Source organism: Sylvia atricapilla, chromosome 5, assembly GCF_009819655.1.
Source record: "Sylvia atricapilla isolate bSylAtr1 chromosome 5, bSylAtr1.pri, whole genome shotgun sequence".
Lineage (NCBI taxonomy): Eukaryota > Metazoa > Chordata > Aves > Passeriformes > Sylviidae > Sylvia > Sylvia atricapilla.
In genome coordinates, this window is record NC_089144.1 from 14,482,746 (window position 1) to 14,506,324 (window position 23,579).

The following is a 23,579-nucleotide window of genomic DNA, read 5'->3' on the forward strand; positions in this document are numbered from 1 at the left end:
AAGCCAATGTCTGTGAAAAGAAAATTTAAATCAGCATATCCTGGAAAACCCACACAAAGGGGAATTAAACTATTTTTAGCATCAACAATGTACTCTTTAAGCAAGCAACAGCACGACTTGAAACCTAAGATTTTTTTAAAAAACATTTGAGAGTAATTCTTTAATCTTTCTGTTTTGTTCTTACATAATTAGCAATACATTCTTAAGCATTATTTTAAAAGATACCTTGCAAAAATGAAAGCAAAATTTGGACAAAAAGATTATTCTTTGAACATTGCACACAGAATATTTCTGAAGCTGATTTTGTTGACTGAATAAAGCACATTTTCTTTGCTCTTCCAAGACAACATTTAAACTCCAACATGAAAAATAACTTGTAAAAGTGAGCTGAGGACTCATTGGTCCATGATGCTTGGCTTCCTGGATGACACAATTTTCTGCTATATTAAGTATATGTATTTTTACCATTTAAAGAAGGGATAGCACAAATACTTTTCAGAAAAGTATTGTCACTCTTGTTGCTATTTTGAGAGAAGATTTCTTCTTCATGACTGTGCAAGGACAGAGAGAAGAATGTATAGACACAGGAAATGTGGAAAAAAAGCCCCTAAGGTTTGAAGAATTTTTGGTAGAAAGGGGAAAATAGAAAAGATTTTCAAGTAACTGCAGCAGCGCTTTGCTAGCTTCTTTGCAATAGTGTGATAATAAAACTATGATGAAAACTCACAGTACTCTATACTTTGCAAAATCTATTTTAAGCCTTTAAGTTTAATAAAGCTTTTATAAAATATTGTGACAATGAAAAACCATGGCCAGACCTTTATTAGGCAGAGTGCATGAAATGAGTTTCAAAGCAGAGGGAAATCTGCTTTTCTGAGGATATATCTATGTACCAGTACGGTGGCAAAGAGCACTAAATGGCTGCTGAATTTAAAAGCAGCCATTTTACCATCACAGCAACAAAGGTTCTGCCTCACATCAATCAATTTTAGGTTATGAATCCTGAAGTTCAAATGCTCATCAGGAATATAACAGACAGCAATACTGAAATGGGTTGCAGGAACCCTCCATCTGTCTGACCATGGCTTTCTGCAAGTGGACAATGTACCAAAAGGAAAAAGAGGGTCACAAAAAATAGGAACACAGTTTCTGCATACTGTGAACATCATCTGAGTTCCAAACACACTCTGAAAAAAGTCTTACTAAACAATTACTGATTTCAGCCTTATTGTGAAAAAAAAAGTAGCAATAAAATAAAATAAATAAAAATCCACCTAGAAGCACATTGCAGCATGCGAACTCCAGTTGGCTTTAGGCTGTCTATGGACAGTCATATTTTAAAGAAAATGAAGGAATTTGCAGAAACAGCCAATGTGAAAACTTTTGTCTCTTATGGAAAGCATAACCAACCCCAGAGGTAGAGAAGAGCTTGTTTCTCATTTTAAATGTCTGGAAGTTATGGACAGTGTCTGCCTGTGCAGCTAAATATGCAGTACTTAAAATATTTAACATATATTCCTTGAAAATTTCATAATAGAATTTCCATTAGGAAACAAATACTTTTAATGCAGCTTGTTTTTCCTCCATGTTAAAATACTATAATTACTTCAGGAATAATACAACATATTGTAATTTCAGGCAGGATGTTTGATGAGTAGAAATTAATGTATTAGATAACCCATTACAGTATTTTTGTTTACATTCATATTTAATATCTTATTGTTCTCCTTGTACTTTGGCACAAAGTAGAAGGACAAAAAGACTTTTTATAGGTGTCTTAGGAACTTACTTTCTTTTGTCCTAGATATTAAGAAAGATTTAAATACCAACATCTTACTGATTCATACAAAAGATTTCCTTATTTTTGGAAATAAGACATAGGCTTCCCCAACACTCAAGGTTTTTGAAAATATTACTCTTTCTCAATATATTAGCTTCAAATTACAGACATAAGTTACAGCAAAACTATTTGCTTTATGGAATTATTTCATATAAGTAAATGCTTTTATTTGCTTTCTGGCAAGTAAGAAATTGAAGCAAAGAAAACCACACCTTACAGTGTGGTCATGCAGTATGCCAATGGCCTCATCAGCAACAGAATTTACATCTTTCATAATCTTTTCCTCAAATTATTCTGATGCTTTCTTTCATGCTCTGAGTAGGTATTGGACTTGAGTTAGCAATTACTGCAAAACATTTGCAAAATGTGTACTCAGCCTTCTTCTCAAGTTGTAATTATTTCCACTTTATTACTTAAAAAAACCTTAAATTACTAAATCTTCACAGTTTAATTTATTTTTTCTCCAACTGTCAGAGTAGAATTTGCCAGAAATGTGATAAAACTAGTCATTCCAACCTTGAAAAAGTCTGTTTCATTTCAAAGAGTGGTCTATCTCCCATAATTATTTTCACTTTAATTTCAGCTGGTTTATGAAAAAAAAAAAAAAAAAGTACAACCAGCTAAAGTCTAGACAGTGACGTTAAAAGAACCATATTAGGAAATATTTAATAATACTTATTTGCTTTCTGCAAGCAATGCACGCTTTGATGGACAGAAAAAAGCACGGGGGAAAGAAGATATCTTTTTTTAAGAAATACTGTATATAGAAATCCATGTCTTTATGTTTGAATGTGACTGCTAACTCTGTGTAACAGTGTGTGATGCAGTTTTGTTTGTTTGGTGAACAGAACACTCATTCTGAGTCTAATGGAATTATTGTCTACTATTTCTATTTATATCAGTAAGTATTTTGAAATATAGATTTGTGAAGGGTATGAGTACAAATGATAGTCTCCTACATGGTGAAAGTTCTTCAGACTGTAGAGGATACTTATCATCAGCATTGAATTATTTGTGATTTAGAAATATTCTTCACTGTAGTTTGTCTATGCCAGGGCATGGAATTTTTTAGGAGAAAAGTCACACACACCTGTATCTTAGCAGTAGATACAGGCCGTGGAAAGGTATGGAGGGAAACAGTGTTCTCTGCACACAATTCTGTGTGACAAGAGACCAAAGGATAAAAGATATGTGGTGCTCAAATGAACTTTACACACTTTAAACCATAAACAGTGAGTAACAGTTAACAGTCTCAGAGGAAGGGAAAAAGAGGGGATTTGCAAACAGAAAGCAAAAATGCAAAGCATTCAGCATGCAAACTAAAGGCAAATTTCATCAAATACTATTCCAAAAGTGGACATCAAAGTTATAAGATTTTTTTGTCATTAAAATCAGTGTCCAAGAAATCCTAGATTAATATCATTATCTGTTTGCAAAGCACCAAACAGCCACTGAATTTACAACACCCCAGCACTCGTAACGACAGCTCTGTGAAATTTCACAGCAGAACCCCCAAGCAAATTTAGAAAACTTAAGAGTCCTTCTTAGATGAAAAGTTGAACTTGGAAATATTTCAAAGATTTACCAAACCCTTTTACCAAACCAAGAAGATTTAGGGTTTATATTGAAGCTAGGCAAACATCAGTGTGGTTTCCTTCTGGTGCTTTAATTGTCAAAGAGCTACCATTTATAAAAGCCTGCATGAAGCAGTGAGAAAACTCCATCAAAGCACTACCTATACCAGGTCACCTCTGAAGTAAATCTGAGATAAATCTGTGTGAAGTCCACACGTGTAGATTACACGAGCAGCAAGGCAAATCCCTCTGTGGGAAGGCTTTTGTTCCATGCAAAAATGAGTATCTTAATCTATGTTCCTCTCAAGGAACAAGAAGAGGAAAAAAACAAAATTTGAAATTGGGAAGATTGTATTGCGGTCTTGGGGTTGTGATGGAGAAGAATATTAAAAGCATTGGGAAAACTATTCACTAAAGAGCCTGGTTATTCTGGGCTTTTTAAAAAGTACAGAAGGACAAAATGGCATTGTAAAGTGAAGTTGAAAGTATCAAGAACAAAACAGAATGAAAGGCAAAAAGATTCAGGACTGTATGCAAATCCAGTACTTTATAAAACATACTTCATAATTTAAAAAAAATTGAAATTATCATTATTTTGCCTTTTATATAATTTTCAAGTTGGTAAAAAGTCCTTTATGAGGAGAGATGGAGGAGTATAGGACTCAATTGCTTCACACTGCTTCAGAAGCACAGTTGGAGTTAAGAAGCCACCATGAAACAGAGAAGACTCTGCAGACATCCTTCCCAGATGTGAGTTAAATCTTTCTATGCAAATGATATCAAATATCTTCTAATTTTTTTCATGTGATTCATATCTCAATATATTGATATAAATTGCTGACAAATCTAAAAGTGTATATCGACATTTCATAAATATTTTTAAACAAAAAATGGTAGGAACTGTCCTTTGTGTGAGCTTGCATGGCTTTTGGAATGAAGTGACTGATTTCTACTTCAGAAAATTACGTCTTAATTATTCCCTCATTAATTTGTTCCATTATCATTTTTTAAATTGTCACATCTGCACTTATAACATGATTATGAGTGTAATCCCCACAAATTACCACTTTAACGAGCAGAAGGGCAAGAGAAGAGTATTTCCATAGTAAACTCCATCAGAGGCAAGGAAAGAATTCAGAATTTCTCCTAAATCTGGTAAGATTTTACAGGGGGTCAGAGAATTGCCAGTAGCACTGCTTCCTTCACAGTGAGCACTGCAGACCATGCCAGTAATAAAGCAGCAAATGGCACTGGAGAGCACCACCAGTCACGCACCTGCTCCATGGAGATATTTTTATAAATGACTGTCTGATTCCACTCAGGATTCAAGCTTTTCTGTATGTACTTAGTTCTCCTCTTGTACTCAGCACTGAATTTGAACAAAAGAATAAAACATTACATTAGCAATCTTTTGTTTCTTTCAGCTCTAATAAGAAGAAAAAAAAAAACCCAAAACAAAAAACAAACAAACCAAAAAAATCCCCAAAACATCCACAAAAACAGAAAAAGAAAAGAGCTGTATCTTCCATTTCTGAAACAATTCAGGGCTATGAGAGGACAATGACAGCCTTTGAAATTTTTTCTTTGGTATGCTTTTTGCTTTTCTGAGATAGTCTTTTAAAGCATCTCCTGACTCTTCAGCGGGCTTGCTCTGCCTAAAACCATTTTGAGATAAAGCATCAGTCAGTACATGCACATAGACTTTGTCCTCTCACTGAATGTATTGGGCTCTGATTCTAAACTGATGTGATTATGCATTGATTTCTTTTCCAAGATCATCCCATTAGCACTTTAAAGTAGCACAGATTTATTATATTTATAGGTTGCAATCTCTAATTACAGGAATCCCATCTCACAAACACATTTAATGAATGCCATAAAGTAACTAATATCCTGTTAATGATTGAAACACTAATTTCTTATTGATCCTGTTCTCTGCCTATCCCTCTAACTGTACTGGGAGAAAAAAAGGCATCAGGATCATGACTTTTTGTTGTTGTTGTTGTTGTCTATAGCCAAGAACAAAGGTTTGGCTGCATAATCTGTTTTTTAGAAAAATCACTAATGCTTTATATTGTACTTTACATTTCCTGAGTGTGGAGAAAGCAATACAGTAATCTCAAACAGAATATGGATTTATCTAGCTCTGTAAGCTTTGATTTTAGATTTGCTTTCATTCCAATTTTAATTTAACATAAATTTTATGCACAGCTCAAAGAAGCTGGGTAGTAGAACGTGAGAAACTTTTAATACTTTGAAAAACCCATAAGATTTAAGGTAAAGAAACTCTTTTCATCAATCTGCAAGTATATACCTGCTACATCTATTGCTGAACAAAATTTTTCCCAGGATAGTTCTCCATAGACAAAATGGCACAAAATAACTTGTATATGCCATATTAGACTCTTTGTGGTCCCCCTACAATAACTTTTAGCAGTGTACTATCCTCACTTCTGATTGAACTGTTTTGCTTCACTCTGTGGTATGGTCCCAGACTGAAGGTCTAATTCCTTTCATATGAGGTGAACTGAGAAGGATCACTCAGGAACACATTTAATCAGCCAGTCACTAATGATGTTCCATAGCTGGTACCAGGCTCTGATTTATGGTTATATGAAAGATACATGTACTTTGCTGGAAAACATATGTTGATATTGGGATTTCAGCACCAGCAGTTTCACTCTATAAACTCAATTCTGCTGTGCAGTGATCCCATCTAATTAATCTGGATTGCAGAGTGGCTTTATTGTCCAAAATGAAGTGGTCCTATCCAGGCTGCCTACTAGCCTGATATCTTGAAGTCAAGGCAGCTACTTTTTCTCTCTTTTTTTTTTTTTTTTTTCTCTAGTCATTCTGTGTATTTCCACTTATTTTCTTGGAAATCTTACTATCCACTTTCTTTCAGTTTATTGAAAAATAAAGGGTTTTGAAGGATTTTGGGACCTGTGAAACAAAGTCTCTGATCACCTCTGCTTATGAGAAGAAAGCAGCAGCTCTCCAGAGTTCTATCAGCCATAGCACACAATGGCAAGGGTGATTTAAAATCTATGGGAACCAAGATCGTATGAAAAAGAAACTCACTCAAAGCTATATTTTTGCAAATCTTGGAAAGAAATCTGAAATACAAAATCTGGATTCATTTTGAAACGAGATTTTGATGATAAATAGCATTAAGTAATGCAGCTAAAATTTTAAAGCACCTCAGTAGCCTTCTTTTCCCACTCTCTGGTAGGAGAAAAGTATCCTCTGCCTAGAACATCCAGTTTAGGTGTCCTGTGATCTACTGGTTTTAGGGAACTGATATACTTTAATTTCCTGAAAAAAGTGGGAAAGAATCCTTTGCACACTCAGCCAAGAAAATGTCACTAACATTCCCTTTCCTTCCTTGGATCTCTTTTTGAAACAGTAGAACTTCATCAGCTTTTCAAAGTTTGTGATTCTTTTTTGAAGTATGTGAGAAGGTGATTCATGCAGTGTTGAGTTCCAGAGCTTGCAAAAGATGAAATTGTTGTTAACATGGCAGCTCTGAAATATTCCCAGTGAAGTCCATGGAATATCTGGATCTAAACTGTAAGGGTGAGCTGATCCCACATCCATGTAATCTATGGTCTGTATCTGTTGCAGAGTGAGGCAGGACACCTTGACCACTCCTAGGGAGGTGCAGAACCAGGCTAAGCTGGATGGCAGATGAAGGTTCCTAGGCCTCTGAAGGGAAGGAGCTAGCAAACACATCAAGTTTTCATACCCTTGATGTTCCTTCCCCCAACAATTAACCGATTAACAGATGAAGACGCTTTAATAAAATGCATTCATTAAACCAGTCACTAGTATGTCACTTAATATAAAATAATTTGCATTTTAAATTCAAAGAGTATACTATGTGAAAAGATACAAACTGTGTATCTCTTTTATTTATATTTTCTCTCTGATTCCTTAATTTCTAATTTATTAATATATAATATAATGTATTAAATACAATGAAAAAAGCAGAATAGAATAACTGCTAAAAATTAGAAGAGAATACACATATGAAACATGTAATTTTAACACATTCATTAAATAATTTTAGTAATTAAAGAGACAGATGATAGAAATCTGTTTATTGGAATTAATCTGCTCACTTGTTCAGTAAGGTTATTACTTTTAAACAAATTTAAAATTGGGGTTGGAATATTTCTTATATGCTTAACCTGGGTTGACATTAGCATGTCTTGAAAATTGAACTTTGCCTTATGTTTCTGGGACAAACAAGGCACTCCTAATTTCAATAAGTAAATTTTAAGTTTGTTTACCACTAATTAGTTCAAGCAGATTTAATTGTCCATTTGGGCAATTATCTAGAATTATACCTGGTTTTAATGTCTACACACTGTGGAAGGTAAATAGAGAAAAATATTCCATTTCTTTATCAAAAAGGTCCTGTTTCTCTTGGCAGTACCACCATTCAAAATTTTGATACAGGTTCTCAGTTAATTTTTTTTTAACTTTCAGTGAGTGAGAATGGAGTTTTAGATTTCTCTGAACCAAATTCTTCCAAACATCAAAAAACATTTGGCTTGTCATCAGAGTTTGGCCTTAGAGTAATACTGCACCAAGGAGCATTAACTACTTGTTTCCAGCTCCTGGAAATGACCTAATTAGTAAATGAAAAAAAAAAAAAAAAAAAGAAAAACCATACCACAGTTTCATGCCATCAGAACTCAAGAGAAATCTGCAGTTCAATGTACATGCTCATTATCCCATTCATGCATACAAAAAATGAAAGAATAAATTGGAAGACAGAGCACTTTACCTGGCATTTTGGACAACCATGACTTGTCTGCATATCCAGAATTTACAGAGTTAGGAACACAGAAGAAGCAGGGTAAGAGAAAATGAGAACAGAGATGGAAGAAAACATGAATAATGGGTAGTTTCTAGTATCAGAATCAAAGGAAATGGAGGCATTAGGAAGAATAAGAAGTCTAGCATGGACTGAACTACAAATAAAAGTTATTCAGTAGCAACTCACGTTTCTTTCAGAAACAAGTCTAGGATTTTAAGAAGCTCTCAATTTTCATTATTCCCTAAAGGCCCAAATTACACACAAAACTAACAGTGGTACGTCTTAAAATAATAAACCCAAACAAGACTAAAATCCAATTCTTCATAACTTGGCAACAAGTTTAACCTGATATGTTATTGTCTGAATATGCCTTTAGTTCAAAGTCTTATTTCTACATCAGTGAATATACCTGCAAAATTCCCACTAAGATTGATTTGATAAACATTTTACATGAGTCTTAGGTGCATTTAAAAACTTCTCAAGCTTTAGCACCTCTTCCCCTTACATTCAGTAATAGTTTTGTGCTACTGGACAATATTGAATACTGTATAGCTGGAATTAGCAAGCCACAAAAGAAAATGTGTGGCTTTATTTGTACCACTCATGCATTTAGTGGTGCTTGCCCATGGAGCAAATGGTAACTGTGACCTGAGCATCCATTTTCCTGTTAGTTTGGGTAGAATAGAAATACAGATTTTGTTTTTATTGTTATATCCTAAGAGCCTTGTAGTATGAAAATTATTACACAAGCAGGGGAGTTTGCAGGAATCTGTCTTTGCAATATAGAGTCTGATCCATCAGCTTAATTTTAGACGTATCTATTGTGTCACTGTAGTCAGGAGCATTATCAAAACCATGTATTCTTATGCATTCTCCACATATATATGACATTCTGTAACATTAGGGGAAAAAATTATAATACTGTTGATACAGAAACACATTTTTTAAAGAAAGTAATAATAAGCTATTTGTAATTACAGAGTCAAAAAAAATCAATGATTTTTAAAAAAGTGATTAGTGATTGTATAGTCATTACATTAAAAAGTGGTTGTATAGTCATTAGATAAAAAAATAATGAAAAATAATGGTATTTCTAAAATGGTATCTTCAATCATAAAAAAAAAAAAGCCTTTTTTTTTCTCTCCATTAAATATGTATGGAGAGATTGTTTTCTGGCCAGTATTTCATGGCTTATGTATTATACTGTAACCTTAAATCTATCTCAGGTACTTTAATTTTGCTTGTTTGCAAATCAATCCTAAATTCAGATTGTCTTGAGCTGAAGCAACCATTCCATGCTAAACTTATCATGCAACTTTCTATATTACAGAAAGTATTGTATCTATTTAGTACATTTCCATTTAGACTGTTGTTATTTTAAATGTTTTTTTACATGTATTGTAATTTTTAAAAGGAAACACAAAATAACCCCCCATATATCTACAGGGATGATCATAAAATTCCTAAGATCATCAGCAAAATATATTCTCCTGGGAATAGGGTCTGACTCTGCATTAAAAATCCACCACTTTTTGCTGGTGTTGCACATGGATTTTCTATAGCAATAACTCTTAGTCCTGTTTATTAATGACACATAGCAAACCTAAACTAAAAGAAAGTTCAGGTTAAGATTTGTCCTACACTTACCCTCTCCCTGGAAGAAGATAAACTTTCACAAAGGGGTCTGAATAACCATTGTTGTCTCTGGGAGCCAGGTTTCTTGCCTGAAGGATGTGGATGATAAGGTTGCCAAGGTGTTTGTCATAGTTGATTTGAAGCTAGTGAATGCATTAAAACACAGTAGGGTTATTTGTTACTTTTACTTTCTGAGTGATTCAATATCTCCTAAACTCTTTGAATAAAATGAGTTTTAGACTTCTATGTTCCCTCCAAATAAATACATTTCAGAAGTTTCTGTCTCCTGACTAGAATGAGTTGCTAGTTCATTAGACCTTGATAAAAAGGGAAATGCCCATATTCCAATTAGAAAAAAGCAAAGGAAATTTGAAACCTTGATATTATTCTGAACAATAGCCAGTTTATTGCGTGTTAACTCACATATCTACCAGGACCAAGTCTGACAAGGATGTTATAATACTATGGAAAAACTCTTAGCACTAACATAAATAGAGAGGTTAATCAAGGGAGAAAAATAACCCCCAGAAATCTACAGGAAGTTAAGCTTCAATTGTTCTGCTGTTCTCTGTTTAGAGTGTTTTAAAAGGCTAAAGTAAATTTATCTAAGGGATAACCATAAACTTGGTATGGCATGGAAATTAATACCCTGCACTATAAGAAACCCCCAGAGGTTCTTGCTTCCATGTAAACAGACTGGGAATTTCTAAGGAAAACAACAATAAGTGGCCAAAGATCAAGGATTAGAATGAAATAACTATCCTTTTAATGCCTTTGGGAACAGGAACAGTTTCCATTCTTCGGCTGCATTTCATAATCCAACATTAAAGGCGAGTGCAAAAATCAAGCACTTACACTAGTAACATTTTAAGGGATTGAAGTTGAATAAGAAATAAGTTGATGGAGATAGACTTCTGCAAATTTATTTCACAGAAAAGCACAGCCAATATCAACAACAATTTACACAGCAAAAACTACATATTTACCTGTATTTCTCCAGTGATTGGATGAGAAGCAGACTTCGTAGTTTCCGTGGGCTGCCAGATTAAAAATACATAGATTTTCAGAGTTAACTTTTTTAACAGACATGGTTTATGCTGCTGTATTGACACACACACAAAAAACCAAACAAACAAACAAACAAAAAAACCCCCACAAAAAACAGAAAACCTGTCTCCAGTTAAAACTAATGTATTTGGACAGCACTTGAAGTCCAGCCCAGTCATTTTGATCAGCCTTTATGCAGGTACAGAATCAAACATCTTCAGCACCAAATCTTTACAGTCTGAGCAGACAAGGGGAGAACAAACCACATCGCATTAACCCTGTCTAACAAACATGAGTGCTGCCAAGAGAAAGAAAGGATGCCAAATAAACACAGACATATATTTCTGTCAATACGAGAAAGGCAGAGAGAGGCAAAAGTTACTCTGATTTAAACTGAGTTCAGGTGAAATTGGGTAGAAAGAGTGGAAATGGTACTAAAACTAAGTGACATGTATCAGTGGATTATGCAATTGCAAACCACCTCATATAATGTCTTTTACTTTATTTTATGTTTCCTGATAGGCAATTCAGCTAACTTCATGTTCAAATTCCTCCCCACACTTTCTGTGACACAGAATTTAAATTTTCTGTCATCACTTTCCTCTCTCCTTTATCATTAAACTTGTCTAGGTTTTTTGACAAAAAGCAATAAAATCCTTAATGTTTCTCTCTGCCTTTTTTCTTTCCCTCCTGTTTGTTGGTAGAAAATAATATCACCACTTGATTAGAATCCTGAACTCACAAAAATATGCTCTTCTGTTAAATGTTGGCAGCCTCAAGCCACTCTGGACCAACCTTTAATCTGCAAGCTATCAGTCAAGCAAGAAAGCTCTGTTTCTGTAGTAGGATTTGAATATTTTTGCATTCTCTCCATATCTGCTTCCTTGGTTGATGCAGCAGAAAGCAAAGGGTGCAAATAAGGACAAACTTGCTGTTCTCTGGAGACTGGTCTGGAAGCTCTCATTTCCTATTCCTCCAGATGTGAGCAGCTGCCTGACATTATTCCATGTAATTCGTATTTCTATCACTTTCTGAGAAGAGTAAAACCCACCAGCCTCTTCTGTGCTGCCCCGCACTCCAAGAAAACCTTTCAAGGCTCTTTTAGGATCTTGGACATCAACTGCTTTAAATTAGGCCAATGCAGTGCCCACAGCACCACAATTTCCTGCACCACAGCACAAAGTTAAGGTGATGCATTACTCTTTTCCGGTTTGTGTTAAAGAAACATCCTCTCAATCAGTCAGATCTACAGATGAGAACTAATCCCAGCAAAATCCCAGCTAAACACTATCATAATGAAAACACAGGAGAAAACTAGCCCTACTCTGCCTGTTATATGGATGTATTTACTGTCTTGTGTTGCCTTATTCTTGTTTGGTTTACTGCTTTACCTTGCTTTCTAGATGTGTTTCTTTATGAACACAAGCTTTACCAGAAAAACAAAAAAAACCAAAACCAAACCAAAATTGATTTGTCTGTAAATGCATTTGCATCTGAAAAAATAATTCTCATGGAAAGTTTTATAATCAGCTTCTCTTGGTAGCTTACAAAGCTTTAAAGAAGTTTAATCCATCCAACAGCTAAAATAAGTCATCAGCAGTCTATCAAATGTTCTGAATCTGAAATGAAATTTTAGATTGATAGCAAAATACTCTTAAAACTTGTTAGGTCCTTGACAAGACTATTCAGAGACTGAATTTCACTTCTTTTGCCAAAGACAGTGAGCCACCTGAGCACCATGCAGTCTTTCAAAGTAGGGCATTAATGGCTTACATTTCTCATACTTTACGTCTACAAATGGATTTTATTATACTTAATAGTCCTGACCTCAGGCTGTACTAGCACTGACAATACCGACAACACCAAAAATAACATGGAGCTGTGCTGTGGCTATGAAATCACTGCCAGATAGTCTAAATGCTTTCATTTTTCATGAGTTGGAAAAGCAAGAATAACGAATGTCATTCAATATGGAATCTATGAGTATGGATAACGTAGGAGGAGTTTATAGAGGAGGGAACAGGCATGATGAATTTGTATTGAGACTTCCAAGGGTGGTTAAGGAGTAGTTTGTAAAGTGGAGTCTATAAAAATAAATGTGCGCTTTTATGTCTCTATATCATTGTTGAATCTCTGCATCATTTACAAGGCTGTGATTATTAAATATTCTGTCTTCTCTGATGTCAGCAGATCTAAAACTGATCATGAGGAATTATCCATATATTTTAAAGAAACGTGAATAATTTAGGTGGAAAGAGACTTCTCAAGGTTTAACCCCCAGCTGAGAGCTGGGCCAATTTTAAACCTGATTCCATATTGAGAGGTAGAGATGCAAATAAGTATCTTTCTTTATCATGGGCTCAGTGATCCTTAATTTGCAAAGAGGGAAAGTATTTCACAGTTGACTTTTTTAGAACCTAAAGGATTTGAGGATTCAGAAAAAAAAAAAAAAAAGCAATCCATTCTTCATATTAAATGTTTCTATAGATCATTTATGTCCTAGATGTAATCTGCACCATAGAATGATCATGCATTTACACTACGAAAGGAAGAGGTCTACACAAGATATTGTCAGCTCAAGGCTTCCAAGGGTTAAATCTATCCTTTGATGGCTAATCTATTTGCAGTCTAATTATTTTGATACTTCTGCATGCACTCACACACCCTGTGTAAGAGATGGTGCTTTGTAACGCCATCACACCTGCTCAAGAAGGTTGTGATGACCCTGAGGTGAAACTGGTTAATGCCAGGCTTCGATGCATTATGCACTATCACCTCTGTATTGACATTAAACATGAGAAAATTGGCACTGCAGAATAGGGCAGAGACTACAACATTTCTAGAGTGTTTATTCTATGCAAAAATCTTTTAAAAAGTACTTGCTAAAAATAAAAACAGTTGCAAAAGCAACTAGGCAGTGTGGATATTTAGTCTGTCATGATACTTTGGCAGGGCTGCCTAGAAGTGCTGTCAGCCCAAGGCAAAGAGCAGTTCCAGAAAGGATGAGCTTTCTCTTCTAACAGAGCTCTACACCATTATGAACTTGGCCTGAAGTCAATGAACAGAAACTATACAAGTCAACAAGAGCTATGCTTGTTACGAAAGAACTGCCTCTCAACATGATTTTCATGAACAAGCAAAGAATATTTTAAATATTTACCTGACTAGTTCTGACTTTTGCATCTCCTACATAAAGACATTAGTTCTAACAGGTTTTGTTTCATCTTTATAAGCCTACAGCTTAATTTTCATAAAAGAATCCTAAATCCTCTGTGAAACAGGAAATCAAATTTATGCATCCAACTTTCTAGGTGACCTGCTATAGTGCCAAACCTGGGAACCCAGTCTCCTCAAGTGGACAGAATGGGGCACTTCTCCAGGATAAACTGCACAGCAAGGGCTTTTGAATCTCCATACACTGTGAATTTAGGAGTGTGATTCTACATTTCAGCATGGATGGTAGCCCTGCTCTCTGCATGCAGTGCCTGCACAGTGATGGCAGGTTTCCCTCAGTCTCAGGAACTGTACTTCAAAAACATATTATTCTCAATGGCAAAAAACATGTGCATGACAAACTAGTTCATACGTAAATGTATACAATATCCAGAGTATGCTGTAGAGAATCTAACTACAGCTGACTTAAGGATTAAGCAATATTGAAGAACTGTCTGAAATGATCAGACACCATTTGCTGGTTCTGGTGTGTGCAGTACCTAACTCAACTGTTCAAATTACAGGCAAAATCGCAACAGCACAAAAATATAAACATAACTATAACCCAGTGGGAAACTGACAGTCCCAGAAAGGAAAAAAGGTGCAGAGTAATAAATGTTTAGAAAGCACTTTGCAATGTGAAATATTGTGTCAGAAGCTGGATATTCAGAATAGCAATCAGCACTCTTGCAAATTGCTTAAGCACAGAACTGAATTTTACTTCAAGTCTTGAATTTTTTAGACACAAAATGCAAAAATGTGACAAATTACTTTATAATCTAGTTTGTAGTTTGTGAAAAAATGCTACTGAATTCCCACTGTTCCCTTTTTAGGTGTGTGGATGCACAAGCACTTCTGGTGAGGAATGGACAGGATGTGGCAAAGAAAATGAGAAATTGTGCTTTGCAAGTTCACAGGAATTAGCTAGTGATAAAACACATTTTAATGTTAAATTTTGTTTTCGATCTTTCCCAGATTTCAGAGACTTACTTACTATTGCTATGATTATTCATAGCTTGTAGCACTTTAGGCAGTAGTTTAGTACAGAGAGGGAAATTATGGTCTTAGAACGATCAGCTTGTTTAGTGGAAAGACTACCTCACCACCATGTGGGATACATTTAAAAAAGCAAAAGCAACAAAGGCTGTAAAGGGCAGTTATTTTGTTTAAAAACAGTAATATTAAGCTAAAAAAAAAATTGAGAGGGAGAAATCTCTTGGATAAATCATGTGATCTTTCTTTATGTCCAGATTCAGTATCTTAAGAGTAATATTCACTGCTATCCAGGAAATGAGTTTTCCAAGATGTGCTGTGATTTCTTGCTGCACCAAAGAAGATGAATAGGCAGTTTCTTCCTGTCATCAAAATGTTCTTGCTCCGTAACTTGGAAATTTCTTACCTTGCTGCTGTGGCGCTTTTTGCTCACTGAGGGAGAACCAGGCTGACCAGGGCTAGGAACAGCACTGGAGGTGGCAGAAGTGGTTCCAGAGTGGACATGAGATCCCTTTTCCACTCCTGAAGAAGCAACCAGAGGCGACTGCTGTAGAGAAACCTTTTGGAGCTCTGCAGCCAGCTGCTTGGGATCAACCCCTGGAGACTTCGCTTTATCTACTGGATTAAAGCAAGAGAGTTTTGTAATAATGTGTATTATTTGATAACTGCCAGCACATCCAAATTCATCTTGCCATGGTACAGGTACAGCATAACAATCCTTACAAGTTTTCATGTCATCTGCCTGTAAAATTTGAAGATGCAAAAGGCATCCTATGAAAAAGAATCATCTCTCCTACAATATTCACATCCCAGTTCCAACCTTTCTGTGCTAGTGCTACTTCCTAGTGCTCTTTACCTTCTGAGGAAATACTTGTAGGGGAAGCAAAACAGGCTTTGCTGATCATTGTTGAACCAATATAAGGCAAATTACAGTTTTAAAGACTGGTCTGTGCTATCATCCATTGTTTGGAACTGGTCAAGTTTTACTAAGTATCTGAACTTTATTGCAGAAGGTTAAATCTCATTTTAACTTTTTACAATCAACTGGACATTGAACAGAACTACTCCTCACATAATTTTTACAAAAATAAAGAGAAAGAAGCCTCAAAAATTTACTACCATAAATTAATCAAAGAAGAAAAATTGTAAACAAAAGAAGGCCAAATGCCCTGATTCATCTTTCCTTATTACTCACACCTTTGTGAGGCATCTGTAGAAGGAGTCTGCTTGCCCTCCCTGCTGCTCAGGAATGAGTGGGAGGAATTTACCCTTTCGAGATAGCAATTTTTATTTAACGCAGAAATGAAGTCAAGTAAATTTCATATATGCTGGACTGAATAGAATTAAAAGGATGCTAGGCACAGCTTGGTTCCCAGGTTCTCAGAAATATGAGGGATGTAAAACATGACTTTAGCCTTATCCTGCCTGCTTGGATAATTATTTTTTTTTTTTTTCAGAGAAAATGGAGATTGCTCCTTTCTAAAGCAGAGTCTGCCAAACCTCAGAGGTAATGGCAAGAACTCTACAGAGTTGTTCCAACTTAGAAACCACTAGAAGATTGCCAGACTAGGAGGAAGCATGCCTGCAAGAATGGAATAATTTTCCTTTTTTCTGTTCTTTCCATTTTGAGTTTTCTTCATTAATAAAAAAGCTGGTTTATTCTAAGTTTTGTCCTTTCCAAAGGACTGATTTCAGTGTCTTCCAATACTTTTGGTGGCGTTGATCTGCTCACAAATTAAAAGAAATGTGGGTAGCTCTGCTTCAAAGCTCTGTCATACTTTGTCTTTCCTTTCAGTTATTATCAGTTACATGAATTTTCAACTAAAAGTAGCTTGATGGTAAGTATATTAATAGCTAGAAAATTTTGCATGGTTAAAAAATGGAGAATTCAATCCAGGTAATTTAGGTACTGATAGATAAAAGAGCAGCCACAAAACCACAGAACCCAGAGCCGAACACAGAATGGTGAGTGAAGCAATCTTAATCTGCACTGAGTTTGCTGAGGGGCTACATTACTAGTAAGATTGTGGTTATAAATTCAAAGTTGGCTTAGATATGACTGATACAATGACTGAAGCCTGCAGTTGTGGTATTGACTGAACAGCAGGAAACCCCCTCAAAAGCACTGCCATCTTAGAACCCACATGACAAAACTGACTACTTGCTATTCCTGTATCCAGTAAATACTGTTTTTTCATCAATATAGCAGGCCACAAATCTTGTATTAAGGTATTTTCATCGAGGTCTTTTCCAGCACTGAAAATTCTATGGTTCTATGATCATAGGCCTTAGGACATGTGTGTTATCTGGACTTGCTGCAGTTTGCTGGGAGCTTTGTCACAGCAACTGCCTGGTGACCAGATGGCTACTAGCTAAATTTGTCTGAGTTACACTTCACCTTGTATAGCGGTGTGCTATACTGCCCATTCTTAATTATTTCTATACAGAAAGGCACAGCAGTAGTTGCGTTGTGCAGACTGAAGTATTCGTGACTCCAGATTAATAACGCAGTTCAGAGGAGCAGAGGCCTGCGGCGACAGCAGAGTGCTTCAAGGTTTGGACACAGGATGGCAGATGAGGCCCTGGGGACACCAAAAACTCACTGGCCAGGTACTGACACGGGCTGGGCAAAGTAAACTTTAGGGGCAACAGAAGGAAAAAGGACAATAATATATCACAGGTAAAGCTGACAGCATTCAGCACCCCTAGGTCCTTTTCCTCTGGGCAGCTTTCCAGCCACTCTGCCCCCAGCCTGTAGGGCTGCCTGGGGTTGCTGTGGACCAGGTGCAGGGCCTGACATTTTGTCTTGATGAATCTCATGCAACTGGCCTCGGCCCATCAATCCAATCTGCCCAGATTCCTCTGCAGAGCCTTCCCACCCTCCAGCAGATCAACATTCCGGCCCAAATGGATGTCTGCAAACTCACTGGGAGTGCACTCGGTCCCCTTGTCTTGATTTTTATATAAGGCCTTATGGTCGCCTTTCTACCCATGGCAATATTTGGGAGGCAACATCAGAACTTACAATGCTAACGTCTTAGCTTATATCACACGCAATTTTCAGTTTTTATCCAGTCCTATAATCTCAAAGCAACTTCTTGTCTCTCACCTGGCCTTACTGGCTCATGCAGCTCCAGGTGCTGGGGGTTCTCAGAGTCCGAGAGCATGTTCAGGTCCCTAAAGAAAGCAATTAGAAGCCTGAGACAAAAGAAACTCTTTCCTCATACCCTCATTATTGTGTTAAGTAGGTAAATGAGTAGTGGTTCATGACAGAAAGCAGCTCCCAAGCATGGTCCCTTCTTAGCTGATATATATTTGCAATGCTGTTAAAGAGCTGGGAAGAAAAGCTTCTTTTAAGGTGAAATCTTTAATGGATTTAATGCAAGTGTATGCATTTCTCATGATGCTTAAATGACTTTCATCTAAAGGATACAGATTTCACTAGAAGTCAAGTTATTACTAAACGATCTTCTTTTTCTAACACCAGAAAATTCATGTATGTTTGTCATGAGAGGAGATTGTGGCCTGACAATGGAGTTATCATTGTTTATAAAAGCATAATTACTAGAATCTGATTCAGTTTATCTCTCCTTCTGACTTTAAGAGAAAAACAGAACAAAAAGATCACCCACGATCACAGTGAACTCTTGCTAATTATTTCATTGATGCTTTGTGTTAACAAAGGTTCCACCTTAACAACTGTAAATTAAAATTAAAAAAAAAAGAAAAAGAAAAAGAAAGAAACCAAAAGCCATGAAAAGCCAAAAAGAAATGGAAACAGAAAGATGGGGAAAAACTCACAGTCTTACACATATTTCTGCTTCCCCACTCTGCTGAATAATAATGTTCTGGACCTCTTCATAAGTTTTCCCAGTCAAGGGGATGCCATTCCATTCCAGCACCTGCATTCCTAAGAAGACAAAACAGCAAGAGGTCAAAGGCTCAGATTTTGACAAAGATATCAGTTAGATCCTTTTGCCTTGCTTTGACAAGACAATTTGATGTGACATTCAGTGAATGTTGTTTAATGGCACCAGACATTAGCAAAGCCTTTTCACTTCACACAGATTAGACTGTTGAATGTTATTGTCTCTTCAGCTATAACTTACCTGCTGAAACAAGAATGGAGATTAATTCTCTCTGATTCAGAGCATACATGCACTCTCCACAGTCTGGGTTGCATGATATTGAAAATGTTTTTCCAATATCAGAAGCATGCACACCTACCAGCATGGCAAGAAACCAAAGCATTCTATATATCAGACCTTTCCTGGCCAGCCATGGTCTTGGAAGATAACTGTTTCCTGCAGTGACAAATTGCTGCTAAGAAGCTGAGCCTCAAAATGGAATTAATTTGTGAATGTGATTAGATGATTCAAATATATTTTCTCTACTTTGTCACTTACAAAAATACAGAAAAGTGAAGTCTGTTGGGCTAACCAATTTTAACGAAAAAAAATGTGCATCCGCATTTCAAATATCAGCCTTGTAGTATTCAGGTTCAAATTTTTCTTCTGTATCTTTCCTCATAAAAAATTGACAAAACAGATGAACATACTTCATTATGGAGGATATAAAGAGAACTATATTAATCAGGCTGAAAAGTACTGATCTAATCTATTGTGTCTTCCAAGTGTCCCAGGACTGAGGCAGGAGACTCAGTACGATTCAATATATCTGTATAAGGAAGTTTTACACTCAGTATGTGCAGAGTCAATCCCTCTATAAATCACGTGAGGTATATTCTGATAGTATGAGAAATCTTTTGCTTAAGGTGAAATGCGTACACAAAGCAAACCCTAGATTCATATCAGGGATTTACAATTGAGGTTCTGAGAACTGGGTGCATGGTTTGAATTAATTAGTCATAAGCAGGACTCCAAACAGATTAAATTCTCACCAATGTACAAGTGTCAAAATCCAAGCCTCTGGCTCTAGTGGGAAAAAATTGCTTAATGGGACAAGATACTGAATTATTAATAGTTCACTAAAAGCAATGCATTACAAAACATCTAAAAATCACATCACCCACACAGCAAAGAAAACCACAAACACTTAGCTTGCTACCACTTACAGAGATAAAACCAAGTCTTCACCTGGGTGATATTTTAATCTCAAAATCCTGTGCTGTAGTATATAACAAATGGGAAAAATAATGAAGTGAAATGTGGAAATAAACACACAGAAAAGCATGCTGCTAAATAAAATATAATGAAAAAAACCACATGGAATAAATCAGACTAAATTATTTGACAATGAAAGAATATGAGAAATAAACATACACATTTATATCCCAAAATTTTCCATATGATTCCATGAATTAGGAGCTGAAATATCAGAATTGCTTATAACTGTTGTCAGCCAGAATTTATCATTATGTTTGTAGAAGTTTACAGAAAAACAAACTGCGCAGAATGACTAAAAAGTGATGCTCAGAAGGCAGTAAAGCCAGCTGCCTAATGTCAAAATAGGTTTGACTTTTTCTTAAATTTAGCCCCTTTCATTTACCAGCCATGGCTCGAAAACATAAACTTTTTGCTTGTTAAAGCAGATCTGATTTTAAACTCATTTCATCTGGAACAAAGCAACAGTAATTATGAGAAAATTCATTTCCCCCTGATTTTCAGTCATACAAATATAACAGCATGAGCTTGGTCTTTAGGCTTCTAGAAAGGAAGGAACTGAATTTATTTCTGTCTTTCTTTTTTAATGTGTGCCCTCAAATTCTACCATGGCATAGGGTGCAATGTATGACATTATGAACCTCATGATTAAGACAAGCAAAACCACAACTTCCATGTAGTGTAAAGGAGCAAGAACAAAAGCTGAAAGATTCAGGTATTTGAGAGAGCAGTTAACATCCTTTATTTAAAAAAAGAAAAAAAAAAAAAAAAAAAGGATTTTACTGACAAAATACTTTGAGCTACTGTCCTGATTTTATCACAGCCTGCTGGTATGGCTTCAGAAGAAAATTTACCAAGGGAGCAGTAAGGCTATCATCAACAACTCACTTTAATTTAAAAGACTAGCAGGAAGTGCTTTAAAAAGTCTAGTATCACTGCAGTACCAGGATTTGGAAACCAAGTCTGGTTTCCACTGGTGGGAGTTTCAACAGTGTGTGCAACTGCACTGCAGTCACTCACTTGGTCAGAAGGGCCACAAACACATGAACAAAGCCACAAACTGAAAGGAAATGGAATTTTAACAGCCTTAGCTAACACAGAGATCCATTTAGGCTACCAGTACTGGGGTATTTTCTTTTTACTGTATGCCTTATGGATCCATAAATGTTTAAAATCAAACAATTTAAACAAGACTGAACTGATCAGACTGATAGCCCTGGGGTCTAAAAAAAAAAAAAAAAAAAAGCAAGCAAGAAGCTGATTTCTCTTTTTTCTCAGCATGTAACTGCTATACAGATTTTGTTTTAGAAAAAGGGTACTGTTGCAAAGAAAACCCTTAGAAAGAATGCAAGCCTAATTAACAAAAAGAGGAAAAAAGTATTGCGAAATCACAAGAGACTTGTGATAATTTTTTTTTTCCTAAAATCAATTGCATTCTGTCACTGGTCTTTGGTACTCAGGACATGATAGTCACATTTCCAAAAGTTTGTAGGCTTCAAGTCACCAGTTTATATGTAAAAAATCAAAAAAAAATAGGTAGATAAGAAAACATGCATTGCTCTATGGAAATTCTGCTGACTGATGAAGTACTAGTAATTGCCCTGATAATCAAATACATAATTTTTTCTAGCATCTTTCTTTCATTACTATTTTATTGGGTGAACAACAACTTATTTTTAGCAATATCAGCTCCCACACTTTTAATAAATATATCTTCCATTCCATCATCCGGGTGATAAATCTGCACTGTTTAACTGAATGTGGCTGTAGATGTAACATTCCTATAGATAAAACAGCGCCAAAAAAAAGAAAATATGTAGATTGAATTAGAGTTTTAGAGTCTTTGTATTAGAGTTTCTGTAAACTGGAAGGCACAATATTTATTTCAGTTTTCACCCAGCTTGCATGATTCTAATATTTTCTCTCCTCTTCACTCATCTTTCAGACATAAACTAGTTGCATGATTAAAGTTGAAATTGAAAGGAATCTGAAAATCATCCAAGGATTTGATTTCTCTAAATATAAGTCTTGACATAGTTGATTCAAATACAGAAATATTAAACTGAACCACTGAAAATCTCTTGAATTTTATTCTCCTTTGTAACATAATGTACAGTACTATAAAGTTAATCTCAGTCACTTTGAATACAATATTATACTGCAGCCTCCCTTATTTAGTATACCCAAGGCACTCAAGAAGTGGAAAAACTGTTTGCTCTGTCACTAAAATTTTGTAATTATTTCCAACTCTACTTGTGTATAAAACCTATTAGTTTTCCATTCATTTTAAAGTTTCAGAAGTGCTGTCCTACTGGAATTTAAAAATATCTAAATATTACAGTCTTAGAATACAGACTCTGATTTTGGTTGCACCATAGTTATACCCCCAGATTGCTAGGGTTCATTCTCTGCGTCTTCATAGTTTGTACTTTTTATTCTTAGGTAAAATAAACATGTCAGTTTGAATTTCATTTTTCACTGATGTACTGCTCACAGAGGAAAATGAAATTGGACTCTATAGACCAGCATCTTCAAACAGTAAAATGTGAATATTAGTATCTTTCTATATCATGTAAGAATTAAAATTCAGAAACATTACTTTGAAATCCCAGAAAGAGCTATAAAAGTTAAATATGCACTTGGAATAAGGAAAAACAATATAAACTTTTCATCTGACATTCAGCACTAAATTATTTTATGGTCAATGCTCTCAAAGTTGTTTTTCTTTTATTTCTATACCTTTTTGATGATTCAAAATAGGTTGATGAAAGTCAATGTGTTAATGTATTTCCCCAAACTTCTGGGCATGAATCACACCAAAACTCATTATTTTCTGTAGACATCTTAACTTCCTCTTCCATTGGTCATTCACACTCAGGCTGAATATTTTCCACTTATTACAATCATTATTATATAGACAACACTCACAATTCTTAAAAAACAGATATGCTGTTCACTGAGTTAAAAAAAATATAATGGACCCTCCCAGGCCTGATGGCTGTTATACTACTATAAAATGACATTCATAAAAGTATGGCCAGAGCAAATCAACCTAGCATTTGAGGTGTACTTGGCATTTTTTGGCAGCTATACACCCCACCACTACCTTCAGATTTAGATATGTACTGGCCCAAGATTCCATAGATCACCCTTCAGTCTGAACTATGTTAGAGCAACAAGTGATAATCTGCTTGTATTTGTGTGACCTAAGTGAAGTTCTGACAAGTTAAATGAAGTTTAGAGTTCCTGTTTATGAAAATAAGTATAATATAAATGATAAGTTTATAGTGCTTTCACCATTACTATATCCTCAAAGATTAGTTTAGTTG

At 35.5% G+C, this 23,579-nt stretch overlaps 1 protein-coding gene across 1 annotated transcript in view; it reads right to left on the reverse strand.

Annotated features, from left to right (window-relative positions):
- The window catches only part of PCLO (piccolo presynaptic cytomatrix protein), a 317,263-nt gene that overhangs the window by 62,484 nt on the left and 231,200 nt on the right, over nucleotides 1–23,579 (reverse strand). The window contains 7 exon segments of the mRNA XM_066318756.1: nucleotides 4,690–4,783; nucleotides 8,207–8,233; nucleotides 9,887–10,017; nucleotides 10,861–10,911; nucleotides 15,534–15,745; nucleotides 18,237–18,304; nucleotides 18,929–19,037. Of these exon segments, the coding sequence (XP_066174853.1) occupies nucleotides 4,690–4,783; nucleotides 8,207–8,233; nucleotides 9,887–10,017; nucleotides 10,861–10,911; nucleotides 15,534–15,745; nucleotides 18,237–18,304; nucleotides 18,929–19,037 (692 nt within the window).